General features: G+C 46.1%; 1 protein-coding gene across 3 annotated transcripts in view; it reads right to left on the reverse strand.

The window, feature by feature from the left end:
• Positions 1-19,179, reverse strand: part of LOC144126124 (high affinity cAMP-specific and IBMX-insensitive 3',5'-cyclic phosphodiesterase 8B-like) — a 239,330-nt gene that overhangs the window by 32,457 nt on the left and 187,694 nt on the right. Inside the window, exon 1 of one of the 3 annotated variants that reach the window (XM_077660089.1) lies at positions 9,074-9,304. The exons of the other annotated variants lie outside the window; for them this stretch is intronic. Coding sequence (XP_077516215.1) covers positions 9,074-9,211 — 138 coding nt within the window. The 5' untranslated portion in view covers positions 9,212-9,304. Of the gene's footprint in view, positions 1-9,073; positions 9,305-19,179 lie in introns of those variants that run through there. 3 annotated transcript variants of the gene reach the window in all.

Here is a 19,179-nt window from a genome sequence, read left to right on the forward strand (position 1 = left end):
CTCAGCGTCCCAGAGCATGCAGAAGCGCGCAGGACGCCGCAGAAAACAAGAGGGTAAGCGCAATGCGCATTAATAACGGAGCGTAGACCCAGCAGCAGTAGCAGCAGCAGCGGTGGCAGCGGCAGACCGAAGCACCGCGTCGGCCTCCTCCTGGCGACGTTATCCGGGAGCGTAATTAGCGCACTTCATTAGCAAAACGACGCCCAGGGCGCGCGCGCGCTCGCCTCCTCGTGGGGCGGGACGCCAAGGTGAGAATAGGGGGCGACAAGCACCGTGCGCAGCATCGGAAGACAAAAATGAAGCCGCCTTTTAAGACGAGACGGAGGCGCACGTTGTGAGAACGCGAGCCGAGGAGGGAGGTGGGGGGGGGGGGGGGGGGTCATAACGAGGCGAGCTTGGCTTCAAAGCAGGACGCGTTAGCGATGGGGCGCAAGTGCTCGCTGAGCAGGTGTCGGCGACAAAGCAGAACGATCTCGGTGCGCTAGGTTTTGCCAGAGCAAGAATGAGATATATAAGCGCAGTGACGCTCTTCTGTCGACCGCAACGTGACGCCACTCTACAAGTTTTGGCGCAATGCTACAAAGAACAGCAATAACAGAGCGGTCTACAAGTAGTTTTAGACGAGCACAAGCAAAAAACAAAAAGTCACAGATATGCGTCCTGTAACGAAAAAGGGAAGGAATGCGAATGTGATGTGGAGGTTGCTGGTGAAGCGTCGGGAGATGCTGCTAGCTATCACAGGCTTGAGGCGCTGTGCAGGCGAAGCGTTAAGAGGCGGCCAGCGAAACAGACTAACAGTGGCAACTCCGTCTGTAACGCGAGCAGGACACCACTAGCTTTTCCAGGGGTAGGAAACTCCGGTTAGTTTCGGTTTCAACTACTTCAGCGCGTCTGGTGACTAAAGGAGACGATGTTTAAAAATATAATAAATTGAGGACATACACGCAGCTGAGGCGATAGCCGAATTTTTTAGGAACGGGCAACCGGCGCTGCTTTGTTATCGCTGAAGGTGGTTGAAATCCTGCCCACGGATGAAATTTTTCAAGCTGGATACCGTTGCCATGACAACAATAGACCGCTTCAATTGACTTTCCTCCGACCGCTACGGGAGGATTGCCGCTCAAGTCTAGATATGCTGGACAGTGGTAATATAAGGAATTTTCCTACCCCTGTTTCATCTGCGTTCTCTTGATACGGCTAACTACAACGATGTTACAATGTTTAAAAAAAACGGGACAAGACGAAAAGACGGCACGAACACTGGGGTGAAACGTAGTTCTAACATCACGCAATCGCGCCAACTAGACTCGTTTGGAGCTTTGTATACGTCTGATAACACGGCGCGGACATGCAGCATGTGCGCGAAACTTCTCACCTCTTAGAGAAAATGAAGTCGGTTACCTCTTTTTCCAGTCATCCCGTTCCTAAACCATTCTTCATTTAAAATGTTTTTGGCAAAAATGTACCCGGGTACGTAAAACGCAACGACGGTGACGACTTCTGTCAACCTCTTCGAGGGGGGCCCCGTTTTTCAGTGTCAGTAACCAGGGAGTAATTCACACACAAAGTATTGGTTAACCAGTCGGACCAGTCGGACAAGCAATAGCTGAGACACCGACAAGCAAGATCGCCTACAGCAGGCGGCCGAAGCCGTAGAACGATACACCACGACATGCGGCCTACAATGATCCCCTAAAAAATCTCTCATCCCAACATAATTACCAACAACGGTTTTCACCAGCACACTGAAAACATGCCTCCATTAAAAAAGCGTTTTTCTTTCTTAGTCGTGGCACATTTAAATTACTTGCGGGACCAAATGAAGGTCACTGAACGCCGTCTACCTGCATACATCCGCTTCTTATGCCACTTGACTGACCGGCATCACGGAGCACCGTGCCGCAGTCTTTTCCAATAAACGGCTTAGAAACATGGAGTCTCTTGGAGGCTTTGGTTGGAGTCACTTTCGTTCATACTTCGTCATTTCGAATTTTCAAATGAAATTCTTAGCCTTGCTGCAATTTCCTCTTTTATATATTTACTTTAACTTTTTGTCACTCTCCAATTTTTTGTTCTCTTCCCATCCAGTGTGAATTCAAAGCGGAGTAATTTTCGTCTGACAAGAAGCCAGAGCTGAATAAAGTCTTTGAGAGTAACCCATCAGGTTTAATATACGTACGAAGCCTGTGATCGGTGTCTATGAGCTTTCAAGGTCTCACAGAAAGTTTTATACCGGTGCTCTACTGTGACAGAATCCTGTCTTGCGCGAGGCTCATGAGACAGAGAGCAACGAAGTGCGTAAGAGATGAATTCACGCGAACGGGCCACTTCGGCACCCTAAATTCATAAACCACTGCATATTTCCTCAACTTCTAACATAAAATAAGAAAAGTTCATCCGAGGTTTATCTATGTTGCTATTCGATAGAGTGGCGTAGGCAACTTCTATTTGTCATGCTGTAAGTATTCTGCATGGTTAATCAGCCAAAGAACGGATCGCGCGTCGAAATAACAGCACCATAGAACGGTGAGATGTAGACTTGCGAAAAAAAAATATTCCCGGGCTGCATCGCTATAGCCAGTCAGCTGGTATTTGTTCTCTCCGATGGAGCACACATGTCTCCTGACGAGTCTGTAAATTTCATTGACCTATTTTGACTGACCGCACAGAAATTAATTACTTTCCGCGAATTCACATCCCCCAAATTTTTGTCCATGACTAAACCTGATTACGAAGCAGGTGTAAGCAACGGTAATGACGTTAAGTGACAATCAGCACTTCTCGGAGACTGCCAGTCCCTGGTGTGCTAGTCAGACGCAGAGAAGAACCGTGTGGTGGTATGATAGGCTAAAAGCGGTTGCCTAGAAAATAAAAAAAGCGCGTTCAAAAGGTAAGCAAAAAAGGAAGCAGCCAAGCAGCGCAGTGCCACCCGTCCCTTCTTTGGAGCTGCGGACAAGAGCTTATGGAGAGGCCGGAGAGGACCAGCGAAACAAGGAACAACGGGACTCGCTTTTTTCCTTGTCCTCTGCGGCCACCACTGCGAGTTCGCTCTTCCTTCTGGACGCGCGAAGGGCTGCCCATCCCAGCGTGAGCGCCAAGAGCGGTCACTGCTGCATAGACCGAGCCCTGTCAAGCGTGCTTTCTTCCAAGCTTTTGTGTACAACGGAGAAGCCACGCACGAAGAAACAGAGCGCGAGCCGAAGTAAAACAAGAAAAATAAATAAACAGAAATAATAAATAGATGTGTGGCGCAAGAGGACGCCTTCAGCCTGTCTCTAGTGAGCATTACTACTCTGGATAAAAAAATTGCCTCCTCTCCTGAAACATTTCTCTCGTCCCAGCGGTTTTTCGCAAGAGCTGGGACACCGCATCTCCTGTATGTGCGCGAGGCGCATGTGCTACGTATACGCGAGTAGGGCGTCGAGGAAGTTGCGGTGGTTCAATGTGTTGGAAAATAATCTGAAATATGCACAACAGCACGCACCGGGCAAGTTTAATAACGCGCGCTTGTCTGTCTGCCCGGCTAGAGGCGTCATGCGTCAGCGTCTTGCTTCTGTCTGATGGAGTTCTGGTTCAAACTAAAACTTGTTACCTAGTTGCTTGTTAGTTACCTCGCGTCTTTTACTTTTACGTCTCGTTTCATGCTGCAGAATTTGCTCTGACATCCACCCTTTTCTTATTTTGTTTTTTTTTTTTTGCTATGAGAATTCACACTCTTTTGTTACTCTCGCTCTGTACATAGCTTGTTCCTTTAGTCCCTTTATTCCCTTCTTTTGAGATTTTCCCCAGATTTTCCATTTCCTTCGGAACAGTGGAGGTTGGCGTTATGTGGCACTTTTCGTGACTGTTGTCACGCTGCATCTTTTATTATTCTATTGCAATCTGTCATAACCGTGACATCATAAATCAGCCACAATGCCATGTCAAATCAGGAACATATAACTTGACGTGATATAAGGAGAAGATCCTGAGGTTGGCGTTACCTCTCCAGGTGCGGTAACCTATTTTACAGCTTTTTTAGGACAAAAGAAAGCAAACAAGGATGCCGTACTTGCTACATCACGAGTTTAAGCTCAATTCTGAACAGGGCAAGTTCGTAAGCGCTGATGCTAGTAGTATTTGCTAAACGTAAACCTGCGTCCTGTGAGAGCGTTTATTTTTGCTTTTCTAGAGAACTATATGCAGTATGGAAATTTTTTTTTGTCAAATACCATATCAAGCACATTTTCACAGCCGGAACGTAAAATGAGCCACCTGAGTGAAGAAATGCGATTTTACAGGTTCTGCTTCTGCACTTAATCCCACTTTATTTGAGGATGAAGATAGCAAAGGAAGCACGTCAAGAGACAACCCGTCGCTAGATGCGCGTTGCTAGCTGGTAAAGAAAACCAAACATATGAAGCCCAAGAAGAGCTAGGAAAAACGGCACGAATCTATTAATTAATCAATTACTTCCTTCCTTCCTTCCTTCCTTCCTTCCTTCCTTCCTTCCTTCCTTCCTTCCTTCCTTCCTTCCTTCCTTCCTTCCTTCCTTCCTTCCTTCCTTCCTTCCTTCCTTCCTTCCTTCCTTCCTTCCTTCCTTCCTTCCTTCCTTCCTTCCTTCCTTCCTTCCTTCCTTCCTTCCTTCCTTCCTTCCTTCCTTCCTTCCTTCCTTCCTTCCTTCCTTCCTTCCTTCCTTCCTTCCTTCCTTCCTTCCTTCCTTCCTTCCTTCCTTCCTTCCTTCCTTCCTTCCTTCCTTCCTTCCTTCCTTCCTTCCTTCCTTCCTTCCTTCCTTCCTTCCTTCCTTCCTTCCTTCCTTCCTTCCTTCTCTTTCTTTCTCTTTCATTCTTGCTTTCTTTCTCTTCCTTCCTTGCTTTCTTTCTCTTCCTTCCTTGCTTTCTTTCTCTTTCTTTCTCTTTCTTCTTCTTTCTTTCTCTTTCTTCTTCTTCTTTCTTTCTCTTTCTTCTTCTTCTTTCTTTCTCTTTCTTCTTCTTCTTTCTTTTTCTTTCTTTTTTTCACAGTCGCCCGCGGAGCTTCTTTCGCCGGCAGCTTCCGCAGCAGCTACTCCGCTAACTATGCTCACTATCTTCGCGTAAATTCGACATCGTGCAGTGAAGGATTTCCGAACGCAAAGCCCACGTCCACGTCACCGCAGTTTTCTCTTCGTTCACTTCGGATCTTGGCCCGAAGCGGCTGTAGCAGCATTTCCTCTCTTCCGGTCACTAAACTCCAGAGACTCTCGGTGAATGTTTGGGCGCATCGCTGCGCGGCTCGCAGTTATCGGGCTGTGCGGCGTCGTTCAAGGCGTCTCCAGGTGCGCCCACGGACGGAATCCGGCTCACCTTTCCATAATCTAATGCGCGTAGCTACCCGTTCATCTTTTTGTGCCCTCTTTAAACCGGCAAAAAACGGAACAGAAAAAGTTTGCGCGAGTAAAGCGGTACAGCGAAGTGTAAAAGACCCGAGCGGAAGGTAAAGACCAGCGAAAACGCAGTTTTAACGATAGAGCCGGAACTGTGGCGCATCATGATCAGAGCCAGAGCGACGGCATCATGACTGCAGGTGCGATTTCGCTGAACAAAGGAAGAAGAAACAAAGCAGCTTAGCATCGACACCTTCTTCATCCAGGAGCTCGACATCGCAAAGCGGAAGTAACGCAGAGCGAACGGACGGAACCGGAAGCTGCAAGCGAGCGGAAGTGGTCGGGAACTCGCGACGCAAGAGTGAGAACAATGGATTAAGCTTGCTTGTGCAAAGTTAGGGGAGATTAAGAACGTCGGAGACGGCTCCGAGGGGAATTCGCGTCCCTCTGAAAGTTGCCCTGGGACATGATCATTCGTCCTGGTCCCGGACGAATTTTTCTGTAGCTAGGATCATTTGAGAAAGCTGTATATCTTCTCTTTTTAGCTGCATGGCTGTACTCAGTTGGAAGTCAACAGTTTATTATTCGCGAATTCTATTTCTCAAAAGGCATTGTCAGGAATGTTTTAATGGGTCGATCATGCTGACCTCGAAGGTTCTGTGGCACACTGCAATAGAGCCTTTTGAAAATTAAGTGGGCTTTCCCGCACTGCACATTAATCAGCAAATGGAGTTTCAGGCTGAAAGTCAGATGATGACGAAGTGCTGAACATGCTTGCCAGTGCTCGGTAGATGCGCGTCGTGTCGAACCCCGTCAACATCAAACAACGTGCTATGCGTACATGTCCACGTCAACACCACCTACATCATAAGTTCACAACACACTTGAACGGCGCTGGTATTTTCCGCATTTAAACCTCGCTGTTCCGCCATTGTCTGGGCAAGAAACACTGCCATGAGTGCGACTTGACATTTTAGAGCGTTAGAACTAGGGACTCCACTGCGCCGAAAAGCCGTTGTCTGTTTGTCTGGCTGGTTCGTCCGGGAGAGCAGGGTGCCAGCGCCTGTGTGGTAGGTGGGCCACTTAGGTCACATGACCTTGTGACGTCATCAGAACCTGCCCACCGGATTGTGAGCAAACTGCCTACCGTGCCAGGTGGCAGTTCAATTAATGATTGTTAGCGAGAGGTTCCTCGGGAGGAGCACCCTGGGTCTGTCTCACAAGCCCCACCGATGGCAGCACCTGTGCCATCGCAGGGTAGTGGCCCGTCGCTTAACCGCTGCACCACTGCGCCAGGATTTGAATAAGGAGTCCCATGGATATATGAATGTAGATAATGACCAATCATACTGCAGTGCAAGTTTAAAATGATGCAATATCACTCAGACTTACATCCCATGATATATGAACCAAAGTAAGCCTGTTAAAATCAAGCAAAACCATAAAAATCATGATAAACCGTGCAAAACCAGGACTAACCATGCTAGCGCAGGATTATTCTTGATTAGCCCCAAACTAAACCGCCCGTGTGTTTTTTAAAATGGCCTCTCATGTAGCTATTGCTGTCTTTCAGGAGAAGTATGCGCGCGCTTTCTTCTAGAAGTGACACCAAGTCCGAAAGCCGGCCAGCGTTGCGGTGACTTGAAGCAGTACCAGAAAAAGGAATGCCATCGTAACAACACAAGACAGTGACGAGGATCCACATTTAAGGGGAGCATGAAAAGGAAGACGACCGTGTAGTTCCGCGCTGAAAACTGAAGGAGCATTTTACTAGCAGCATCCAGTGCTCGTCCCGGCAGTACATTCGTCCATTTCAGTTCAGAAGACGTACCAGTGCCAGTGCAGTAGTTGCCCTGACAAATCTACTCCGCTGTTTTGCCTAGTAACATCCAATTTTCAAGTTAAGAGCGATACAGAACTTATACAAGATTTAGCATGAGTTTCGACAGATGCCAGCATAGTGGCAAGCGTGCTAAGAGGAGCAAAATATGTACAACATGCGCCCATTATTCCGTAAAAGCAAAAACAACGGCTGATACATCAGCCGCGCAAGGCCCAAACGCGTTACCACCCATTCAAACTAGCGCACTCGTGTCGTTTGATAATAACTTCTCGAGATTCGGTTTCTCAGCGTTATACTTCTAGAATAAACAGTTTTGAGCCGGGCTCCACGTCGGCCAGTTCGCCTTTCATTTGCTCTCCTGTTCTTCGCTCCATCTCGTTCTTCAGTCCACAGTAAGGACGACGTTTTCCTGAACTAGGGGGGGGGGGGGGGCGCAGCCCGCGCACAGCGGCTCCTCGCTGCTCAAATTTCTGATAGAAGGCGCACCCACTGCCGCTGACAGTATACACAGAACGCGCTTCCATTCGCACGAGGCGCGCTTTTGAAGAGAACTCGAGAAGCAGCCCAGGGAGACCAAAAAGCAAACAGGTACGCTCGAAGAGTGCCGCGCAAAAGACGCGAAGGGAAAATGAAAGTGGACAGCCGGCCGTCCGCCGAGCCCGGCCCGAGGACGGACACTCGAGGGAGGCGTTGTATTTCTGCTCGGCTTCGTGGTTGGGAAGTCTGAGATTTGGCGGTGTCCACTGCGGTCCTTTCAACAACAAAAAAATCGGCGACGGCCCCCGAAAGCTCCACTTGTCGACGACGGAAAGGGAAACTGACGGGAATGGAGCGACGATAGCGGCTCCTCCTGTTTGGGCTTGCGGCTGGCCTGAGTTAGGCTTAGTCAACTCGGCGATGCCGCCTTCAGTTTGCCACCGGCGTTGTCATAAATGTCATTCGTTTTCTGCTGTTCCACACGGCACGTTTAGCTATCTTCACTCCTGCCGTCAGGAGAGCGTCGACGGCCGAGCACCGCTGAGGCAGAAAGACATCAGTGTCTGCTTGTGTGTCCACGCGAATCAACACTGACGTTGGTTTTGTGTGGGAGAAATCACTCTGGAGGGATTTCAGCCACAGCTCTTCAACGCCCGTGTGCTGTGAGATGTCAGCGCACGGTAAAGAATCCCAGATGGTCTAAATTAATTCCGAGCCCTCCTCTATCACGCCCCTCATGGTCCGTGTGCAACCTTGGGACGTTAAATTCCGGATACCAACCATATACTATTTTTGATTACAGAACTTGTCAAACTCATCGCAGAACCTGTCCATCACAATCTGCATGACGCTTTGATTGAGCCAAGACTCAGAGGTTAAATCTTCAGCGTCGAAGAGCTCGTGTCCCAGAAAATCCAGCATCGTCGTCGGCGTCGGCATCATTGGCCCTGAGCGAAAAATCCACGGAAAATCCCCAGAGAAGCAAACTAGGTGAGCCACCTAGGACCCGGGACACCTTGGCGTCATCACAACCTGCCCACCAGATTGTGAGCAAACTGTGCAGGTGGCAGTTAAATGATTGGTCACGAGAGGTTGCTCGGGAAGAGCAGCCTGGGTCGCACAATTAATCCCCCCTGGTGGCAGCACCTGCCATCGCAGGGAAGTGGCACGTAGCTTAACCGCTGGACCGCTGCGCCAGGAGTGGTATGAGAACTGCCAGGGATCTATGGAAGTTAAGTCGAGAATGACCACTTCAGCATATATGGACTCATTAACGCTATCGCGTCGTATCCTTAAGGCGGAGCTCAAGCGTCCGCTCCAGTTTTTGAGCTGGAGTGACGCAACTGATTGGACTAAAGAGCTTCTTGCAGGTCCTTCAGAGCAAAGTGAGCCCCGAGCGGGAATCGGTTTACCTTTCTGAACAGCAGGTGCGGCATGTAGGCCAGCACCGCGGTGAAGTAGAAGGTCATGGAGGCCCTGTGGTTGTTGCTGTCGCTGTTGGAGGACGCCTTCTCGTCCCGGCCATCGGCCGCGCCCGCGGGGCTGGCCATGTCGGCGACACCCGCCGCCGCGGTCGGCGAGTCGCCGTTCGCCTCAGGCTCAATGCTGGACGGCTGGCGGGGCAACTCCGACGAGGGGGAACACAACGCTGTGCCAGAGCGAACGATGCCGGCGGCTGCTCGTGCCGCACTTCTTCGCTCTGCCCCTGCGCACGTGACCCCAGCTGCATGCCAGCCTAGGACACCAGCTGGCGCTGCCACATGCTATTTTTTTATCTAGACACAAACGTGGTCGCGCTGTGTCATTATATTTGACTTCCGTTTATTGTTTTTCTTTTTATATCTAGGCTAGGACGCGAGTACTGCCACCACCCTCAACAGAGGGCCAAGCCACTAGATGATCATTCTGGTTCTTTTCAGCTGTAGTTATACCGTGTGTCTGTACAGGGCTCAGTTACCGTAATTCAGCCCACTAAAACTGAAAGGTTAGCTAACTGTGACGTCACTCAAGGCGCGACGGCCAGTGCATTTCAGGGCGAAATGCTCAGCGGTGGTCGAAACAAGGCTATGGTGAAGAATAATAATAATATGATGATGATAATGATGATTGCGTCTACAGCTTTTGAACCGGATGCGGCCTTTGGAGAAAGGACAGTTGTAGGGTTCCGCTGTCGCTGAGTGAATACGCCGTTCATAGGTGGCGCCTTTGTCTGCATTGTTCTACTTTGTTCCTGGAGCTAGCCGCAAGTTACGGCAAGATACACAAAAATCTATGCCACCAGATAGCAGCCTTTTCGGTATTTCCTTTCCCCTAACCGGCTGCGACTCCAATTCGGTGTCCACCTATTACAAAGGCCCTATATTTTGATGCACCGTAAGGCAATCGCAGATGAAATAATGACAATGGAAAGTACGGACTGGACGGGAATGCGCAACGAAGACTGAAATAAAACAATAACAGGTGCAAAACATTCGTTGGTCTCAGCGATGCGGAGGCGGCCAGTAACTCTAAATTTCTTCATCTGGAACTTCAGAGCAGACGATGGAACGCTGTGAACAAATACCTTTCGAAACGCACCAGCCACCTGGGCTGAACAGCTCAAGTACCCGATAAAGGCGGTTTGCGCAAGAAAGCCGGCAGAGACTGAGGCGCCGTAAACTCTCTGGTGTGCACAGGAAGCCCTAAGCAACAGAGGGAGATGAACAGAGGGGGGAAAAAAGAAACAGGCAGAGCTGTGCAATCAGTTTTCTTGCACAAGCAGCCCGATAAAAAAAATATCACGTGGAAAGGAAATAATACCTTAGTATAGGAGGTAACTTTCTGCTGTCGTCTTCTTCCGTGCTTCCTCTTGGACGCTGTAGGTAAATTTTCTAGCGTAGCAACAAGGCAGAACATACAAAGAGATTGAGCTTACAAGAAAGTACGCTCATTTCGCATACACGCTGAAGGATTATTCAAAGTAAGGCTAATTCCATTCCCTTTCTTGTATGGTCTAAGAGTCTGCCGGAGTATTGTCCCGGAAACGCCATTTCGACCTTGACTGTCTGGAGAAAGCATGCTGCGCGTGGAGAGCAAGCCGATGACATAAGAACAGCCATATCTAATGTCAAGGCGGGCGAGCGCTTATGCACAAATATACAGGGTGTTCCACCTAAGACATTACACAATTTCTAAAAATGGGGTTTTTGTGTTAGAAGAGCGCTTTTTTCGCATAGCGTCGTCAACGGTTTAGAACATCAGAATACAGCTAAGATGTGGTAACTAGAAGGCTGGTTAGATAATATTAGATAGTTAACTTTTCAACTATTACTAATCAGCCTATTAATTATTGAGAGGCGTGTAGCCCACCGTAATTAATATCAATATCAGTTTTAGAATTTCAATAACGTAGTTACCCTCGGCACTGTGGCCCAAGAAGTTTTGGCTATATCGACAAGTTGTGTGCACTGGAGAGGTAGCTTCGCCTGCAAGCTTCTCGAAAGCACATGTATTTTGGCTCGATGTTGCCAAAATTTGTTGGGCCACAGGGCTGAGGGTAACCTCGTTTTCGACGTTCTAAAAACTGAGAGGAATATTTGTTACGGTGGGCTGCACGCCCCTCGATTATTAAGGAATCTAACAGTAATAGTTAAAAAGTTAACTATTCAATATTAGTTAACCAGCCTGCTAGTTAGCACATCTTAGCTGTATTATAATGTACACCGTTGACAATGCTACGCCAAAAAAAGCGCTCTTCTATATCAAAATGCCTATTTTCAGAAACTGTGTAAAGTCTTGGTAGTAACACCCTGTATACTTCAGAAAGCTGCTTTTATCAATAAATGTATAACGCGACAAATAAAATTTTAGTAATGTAAGACCTCTCAGTTCGAACAGAAACCGCAAGGTGCTTTCTCACAATGTGTTCTTTGTGAGACCTTCCAGCTTCTCGGTAATGGCGAAAAAAAAAATAGATATACAGCTTACCTTTTTTTTTAAGTAACATTAGACCTGCGCTCAGGTGTACATTTTTATTTCGCGAATTTTCATTTTAATTTCATTTAGTCTTAGTTTTCTGTGTACAAAAAACTGAAAAGTGAGAGCAAAAGGTACCAAGTACCTGACTAGGTCCCTACACGAAAAAATGGTCGAAAAGAGTGCAATTTTCGATCATTTACAACATACAGCACTAATAATAAAGCACTGTAAGAAAGGACGCATAATACATCAGGTATGACATTTAGTATAAAACATCATGCACGAAAAGGGATTCCTTGTACCACTAATTTTTAAGATGTCATCAGGCAGAGGTCACAATAATGAACACACGAACGCATCAGCTTGTTTCAAACAGAAGAACCTTGTACAAAACAATATTTAAATACATTCGTTTGAAACATCTTAATTAATGAGGCTTGCATAATATCTTTATATTTTCTAGGGTGATTCAAAATCGTAGCTATCGAGTACTTAGTTGGCATTCTATCACTAATTGCTCTAAAAGAGGACGATACGTTTCTTTCAAGATTTTTTTCAAAGAGGACATAATTTCTTCCGCTTTCTAGGTAAATGTACAGTGCAAGTTTAAATGTTCCGAGCTGATCAATATACAACACAGTGTGTTTTTCAAAAAACTGTCTTCTTGTTGTTTCATAATTTAAATCTTGTTATGGCTTTCTTATGTAGTGTTATTAATGTGCTGATATTACTAGAAGTTGTTCCTTAGATTAAAAAGCAGTAATTTAAATGAGACGATTCCAAGTCAGACGAAGCGATTAATCACAGTTTTTGTGGAATTAGATCCCGTAGCGTCTACAATGATTACCACCTTTACCATGCATGCGTTTTGGTGATTTCTGGAGGTACTCATGAAAGGGCTGATTTTTACTAGAACCAGTCACATTCTGGGTTAAAAAACAAACATGGCTACAAAAAACTAAGCCTAGATGTGCGCAGATCTCTTCGTCTTCAGTTTTCACATTATGCACATTGATGGGGTCGTCTAAACAAGCATTGATCAAACTATATATTGAAGAAAACAAGGCTATCATGGCTTTTTCAAATTTCCTCTCACCTTTATGTAGTATCCTTATTTATTTATTTTTTCTCTTATAAAACCAGCAATGAAAAAAAAACTTATTTTCATGTTTAGCAGCGTGAGTACATTTCGTGAGTAGCGCGGGGTTTGGGATGGAATGAATGGACACAGGGAAGATAGAATGTAAAAAAATAAAAATAGTCATAAACAGCTTACGAATAAAAAGAAATGTAAAAGGCAATCCGCTTTTCATCATGAACATATACAATAACGCTTCTTCATTTAGCTAGACGTTAGCGCACCACAAATTAGAATGGGTGGGGAATACGTATTCGTAATTTATAAAATGCGAAGGTGAACGAAACAGTACCGGACCCGAAAGACTTCAGGAGAGAGCACGGCTTGTCTGCGACGAAGTAAATAAGACGGAACGCTCTTTCAGCTTCGTAAGTACGTGACTCAACTCTGCGAAAGCAGAAATACGAGAGGGAATCGTTTCGCTCGTTCGCCTGCTCCACTCTTTTTTTTCTTCCTTCGTTTAAGCCAGTGCTTATTTTTCCGCTTCTATGAAGAAAAAATAAAGATAAGAGAGATGCAAAGAAAGATTAAGAAGAATAAAAAAAAAAGAGGACGTCGCCGTGGACCCCGGGGTCTAAAAAAACTGCACTCGTTAAACATTTTGTCCAGAGGAAGAGACTTAATAAAGTTAGCAAAGCTCACAATTTTACAGCAAATGGACACGCGGCGTGGAAGTTTATTACAAAGACGTAGAAATAACAGAAATACTTTTTGGCAGACGCGTGACGAAACTTTCGGGGCAGTTCGCGAGCTGACTTTCATCTGCTTAACCTGCGCCATCAGTCGCTTTTGTTGTTGAATGCAGCAGCGGTTGTCGGGTTGCCCTTAAACCCGGGGGCCAGGGAAGTCGCGATCGAAACATTCCAGAGTAAAAGAAAAAAAGAAATAGAAGTGTAAAAAAAATGTTCGCTGCAAACATCTATTATCATCGCGAAACGTCACAAAAGCTTTCTTTTTGATTTTTACTGGTTTCTTGCGGAGGCGAACGGAGGAAAAAAATTAAAGGGAAAGAAGATATTGCGGAAAAATTATTTCGTTCACTGGCGTTTCCTGGCGTTAGTTTTCTGGTATTTGCACCGCCGGTGTTCACAACGGTGGGAGGCGGCGACGTTTTTGAGGCGCTGTGTACGGACGTGTCTTTCGTCACGTTAAGCGAAAACAGCGGTAACTTACGAAAAATAACGAAATTTACCAGAAAAAAGCGCGGATGAAGAAGATATCTAAAGCGAAATGCACAAACCCTATCGGCCGGCCTCAGTACATGGGAATTTGGAAAGAAAAACGACATTTCTCGGGGCCTGCTGGTCAAATGCGAATCACTCAAGCATGTTCCTCGCGAAGGGGAACGGCAGAGAAGGAATAGCGGGAAAAGACGGTGAAGCCACTGGACATGGCCACTTTGACGTCAGTTCCACGGGAAAAGGAGGACGGATACAAAAATGGCGCCAAAAAGGGACGCGGCGATATTTCAATTTCTTTCGGCCATTTTTCCTTTGACGTCTTCTTTTTTCGCGAGGATTACTCTTGACGCGACGCCGGAGGAGGATAAAAATCTTTTTTTTTTTTGTTAGTTCGACGTTCACCACGAGTATTGCTGCGAGCGAAATATTTGGAAACGGCACTTGAGATTACCTTAGCCAGAACCGATTTACTACTGCAACGTCAGCAGGGGCTAGAAAAAAAAGACAATAACGAAATGGAACAAGGTGGGAGGCGAAGCAGAGTGGCGTCGAAGGAAGGAAAATATTGAGCTTGTGTATGTGAAAAACATGAAATTGAAAGGTTTACTTCCTTATTCATTTTAGTCCGACAAAAGTTTTTTTTTATATCTGGCACGAGCGAACGAAAAGCGCAAAACATTTTTTTGGCAAGCCTGTCTAAGGCGATGCAGTAAAGGTGGGACGTCGGAAAAAGGTGCCGTAAGCTGTTCTGGTGTGTATGTAAGAGGTTCTAAGCCGTTCAAATTGGGTTTTCATACGTTTTGAGCGTGCGCGCGTATGCGTGCGTGCGTGTGCGTGTGTGTGTGTGTGTGTGAGAGAGAGAGAGAGAGAGAAAAGGTGTGCAAGCCATAATATTAAACAAGAAAAAAAAAACGCCCGCAGGGATTTGAAGCAGGAAACGCCACAGCGTTTTTCAGATTCAAAAAATAACCAAATGAGATATTGGCGAAATACACGACAGCAGACGTTACAAACAAATTCATATATCAGTATGAGCGCGCTATATTCAAGATTTCTAGACGTTTTACGGCTTCGAAATGTCGTGCTTCATACAGCAGATGCACCGTTTCGAAGGAAATAAAAAAAATAGACGTGGAGCTGACTTACAACCAACTACTGATTTGAAAAGAGTAAGATGAAAGATAAAGGTGGCATTTGATGGCACAGTTCATGGAAGCGTGGCGTATGCTAGTTACGCCGTCTGGACCTCTTGCATTTCATACACGTTTCGAATCCTGCTGCCGAATTGCACTCCTCCTAGCACAAAACCTTTCAATCTGGAGAAAATATTTTCGTACCGATGACTGCATATCTGCATTTAGTTTTCCATTGTTTCGTTAGTTTCAGCGCTCATCGATGAATAAATGACAAAATAACTATTGCCAGGACGTCATAGTATTTGCTCGCATATAGCAGAGCTCTACCATACGTTATACTAACTTTGTGATGACACGCACGCGCTGCTTTCCTGGCTCAAACAGCGACAAAGATCGTCTACCACGAATTGTATAAGCGAGGACGACACAGCAAATTAATTCACAGACTTGCACAAAAGGCTGTATAGTGCGCTGTTTCCCACATACTCCATTCACTAGATAATGGAGCTTGTTTAACACTATATAAACTGAGCCGCCGTCTAAATATTCCGTGCAAACTTCAGCGGCAATTCTGTGACAAGAAGAAACGAACTAAGTGCTCATTCCATACTGCAAGTATATAATTCCACTACACGCCGTATTTTTACGCGCACTGAATTTGCCACTCGCATCGGCCAAAGGTATATGCTACAGTTTAGTCTCTCTCTATACCTTTATGCAGCACAAAAAAAAAACTGAAATAATCTTTTCAGGAGTGTTTTTTTTATTATTCGCTTCGTGAGCCTGCGCGGCCCCGCAAGACTATTGAATCTGGCCGCGTCAGCTTTCTCTCCACTACTGGACTTCCGGCTTCATTAGCTAATGAGGCCATCCGCGTCTCTTGCACTCCTGAGGCACTGGCAATTGCACACTCGGAAGACTTCCTAAGGACACGTTATTCGTCTTGTATTCCGCGTACTCCTTGGTTTTTTGTCGGCTGAGTACCTCACAGCGCGACTCATAAGTTACCACCACGCCCATTTCCTCCCTTCTTGCGCTAGAAAATGTGCCGCGAGGAGCAAACACGCGTCGTGGCCTCTAAGCTGCAATACAGTTGAACCTCGTTATGACAAAGTGGAAGAGGCCCAACGATTACTTCGGTATAGCCGTAGTTTCTTTATAGACCATGTTGACCAAGCTTCCAAGAGGAATTGTCATTCCGTCGTTATATCCAATATTCCGTTATAACGAGGTTCGACTGTAATCGTCTCTTTCCAATTATTTCTCTCACGCTGAATTGAAACAGACGCACATTCTTGTGCAGAGGTGGCATTTACGGGAGACAAGACTAGGCTTAAAAACAAAGAATAGCGTTCAGGTCGCTGTACGTGCAACTTGCAGTTCCCTAGAATAGTGTGATTGCATGAGCAGTGGCGCTTTGAGCACTGACTGTACTTTACTATTGCGCGCATCAAGCTGTTTCAGAAATCCTGCAATCAAAATTAACGAGAATTTCACAAGATATACGAGTTAAGGACGCTATGCAGACTGCGCAAAGGCCACCAGAAACGCGCTTCTACAAAGTTTCGCAAGCGACGAAGAACACAACAATATGGGCTCGAGGCACCGGTAGAACGGACGCAGCAGCGTGTGTATGCGATATGCCGGCGGAAAAATTGTTTTTTTATTCGTTCATTTTCTTGGATTCTCCCAGAGATTCGCCTTCTCTAATCTGTCAGTTGCGCACACGTCATGTAAGTGACGTAACGACACCCACGTTTCGAGGGTCTGCAAATGAGGGGGAAATAAGGAACTTTCTTTGGATTTTTTAGCAACGCAGGTACCCTTTCGTGCAATATAATAATTAAAAGGACGCTTAGTGTTCCCGAGAAGTAATCTATCAGCTTATAGTGTGCCTGCTTCTTCCGTTGGCATTTCCCTCTGTACAGCTTCCTCTGTACATCTCTTTCCCTCTGTACTTCTTTTCCGTCAACATTCACACCAACCAGCCCGTACTATCCCTCTTCTAGAATTCGCTTGTACTTCACTGACATGGGATAACTGTGAGTTCTTCATAAGGTGCTATGTACACTACACAGAGTATAAGCAACTGTCGGCTAGTGATCTCGGCCAGGTCAGGACGAAAGCTCTCATCTGTCACTATGTGTGTACAGTCGCGAGCAACGTACGCAGAATATAGGTTGCATTAAAACTGATAAGCCCTTTTTCTTGCTAGGGAAGCTCAGTTTGCCCTGAAAGCAATGCAATACCATGTGGACTGATAGAGCCGTTAGTTTTTTTCGCCTGACGACAAAAATAAGCTGATAACATCACTAGGCATCTGCTTTGAGATCGCTTCGGGCTGTACGCTTAAAGCAGTAACCAAGCACAACAGTAAGGTCTTTGGCCTCATTAGGAGAAGCGAAGGACCACATCGGATGAGGCAGCGGTCAGGGTAACCGTTAAACAGAAGTCTCCGGCTGGCTCTCCTGCGCTGACGCAAAGGGGAGAGATAGAGAGTGTGCAGAAGAAGAAAAAAAGAGAAGTAAAGGAGGAAGGAAGCAAGTGGTAGACGCGAGTACGGGGGGGGGGGGGGGGGGTTCACAGTACCGATGACGAATGAGTGTTGGTTCGTAAATGAGTTATCTGTGAGAAGTTTAATCAGCGAAACCCTGCTGCGCGGTGTTTGTGCCGAAAACTTTGCTCAGTTTACTCTCGTTTACAATTCGCTGGGAACTTTTCAGTCATTTTTCAATACCTTTAAAGCAAACACGTTTCTTAAATACAAATTCTAGAGGCCCGTGTACTGTGCGATGTCAGTGCACGTTAAAAAACCCCAGGTGGTCGAAATTTGCGAAGCCCTTCACTACGGCGTCCCTCATAGCCTGAGTCGCTTTGGAAAGTGAAACCCCCATAAACAGAAAAAGCGGAACCATTTCTTAAATACAGATCAAGTAGCTAGTCTTTATGATGGACTACACGATGAGAAAAATGAGCAGTCGAGAAAATTAAATGCCTGCGCTTCGCCTAACTGCTATATGTGCTCAGTCACGGCTCTTTCCGAAATCGTTCGATGGTCGTTCAGATTTACAGGCTATTTAAGTTCAAAGGCGACATGCAGCCATTAACGATTAGCACGAAATGAATAAAAGTAGTTTAAAAAAACACAAAAAGGGCGCTTTTGAAACCAAACAGTCCGAGCGCACCTGTTGCCAGTGCAGAGGAGTAAATATAGAACAAGGACGAATGCATTCAACACCCCTTGCCTGTTCCTTCCTGCCCCCAAAATTTTACATTAAACGATTACATGCTGCGTAGACAGAAATAAAATCTGTACAAATGACACTCCAGCTTCAGATAGCAATCAAAATAAAGGTTGCTGTTATGTTCATTACCGAGTAGGGGCAACTGTTTGCTCCAGTGCAAAAGGTGGCGTCCTACTTCTTCGGTCCACTTTCCACTTGGTCATGATATCCATAATTTTAACTGCACAGCAGTAAACATTGGCGTTGACTTGGCAGGCAGTAATTACTAACACAGTACACTTTGTGATTGGAAGCTGAAAATGTGGCTGTTTGAAGTTATGTAGGTTTCAAAATTTCGCACCTCAAGCTTAGGAAGAGTTGCTTGAGCCCTTATAACACACTAGATGGAATTCAAGAGATATTCTAGAGGGGCAGATAGCTTTCTGGGGTTCAAGCAGTAGCACATCTGAATAAAGAGTGACTGAGGGCATTCGCCTCATATGAACTGGGCCAGATTTCACAGGAACGCGAGATGAAGACCAGATTTTCATTAGCAAATAGCAAAACTGGTTCAGGCAGAGCATTAACGAACATGCACGTAAGCGCAGCACTCCTCTAAGTTGGCATTACAACATGCACAGAAGAGAAAGATACGGGAGAAACAACATGAACAAAGATGCATCACAAGCTCTGCGCTATTGGTTAAAGATTAGACGTCCACATTCCAGTTATACCAGACGTCCAGCTTGAGCGTTTCTTTTCAGTCACGACCCACGAGAACATAATTAGTATAGGCTGCGTAAATGGCTTGCCTGCTTCACGCAAGAACAGTGTCAGCAAGCTTGCTGAAGCATCTATCTCTAATTCACACCGCCCGGACAA

This window comes from Amblyomma americanum, chromosome 3, assembly GCF_052857255.1.
Source record: "Amblyomma americanum isolate KBUSLIRL-KWMA chromosome 3, ASM5285725v1, whole genome shotgun sequence".
Classification (NCBI taxonomy): domain Eukaryota; kingdom Metazoa; phylum Arthropoda; class Arachnida; order Ixodida; family Ixodidae; genus Amblyomma; species Amblyomma americanum.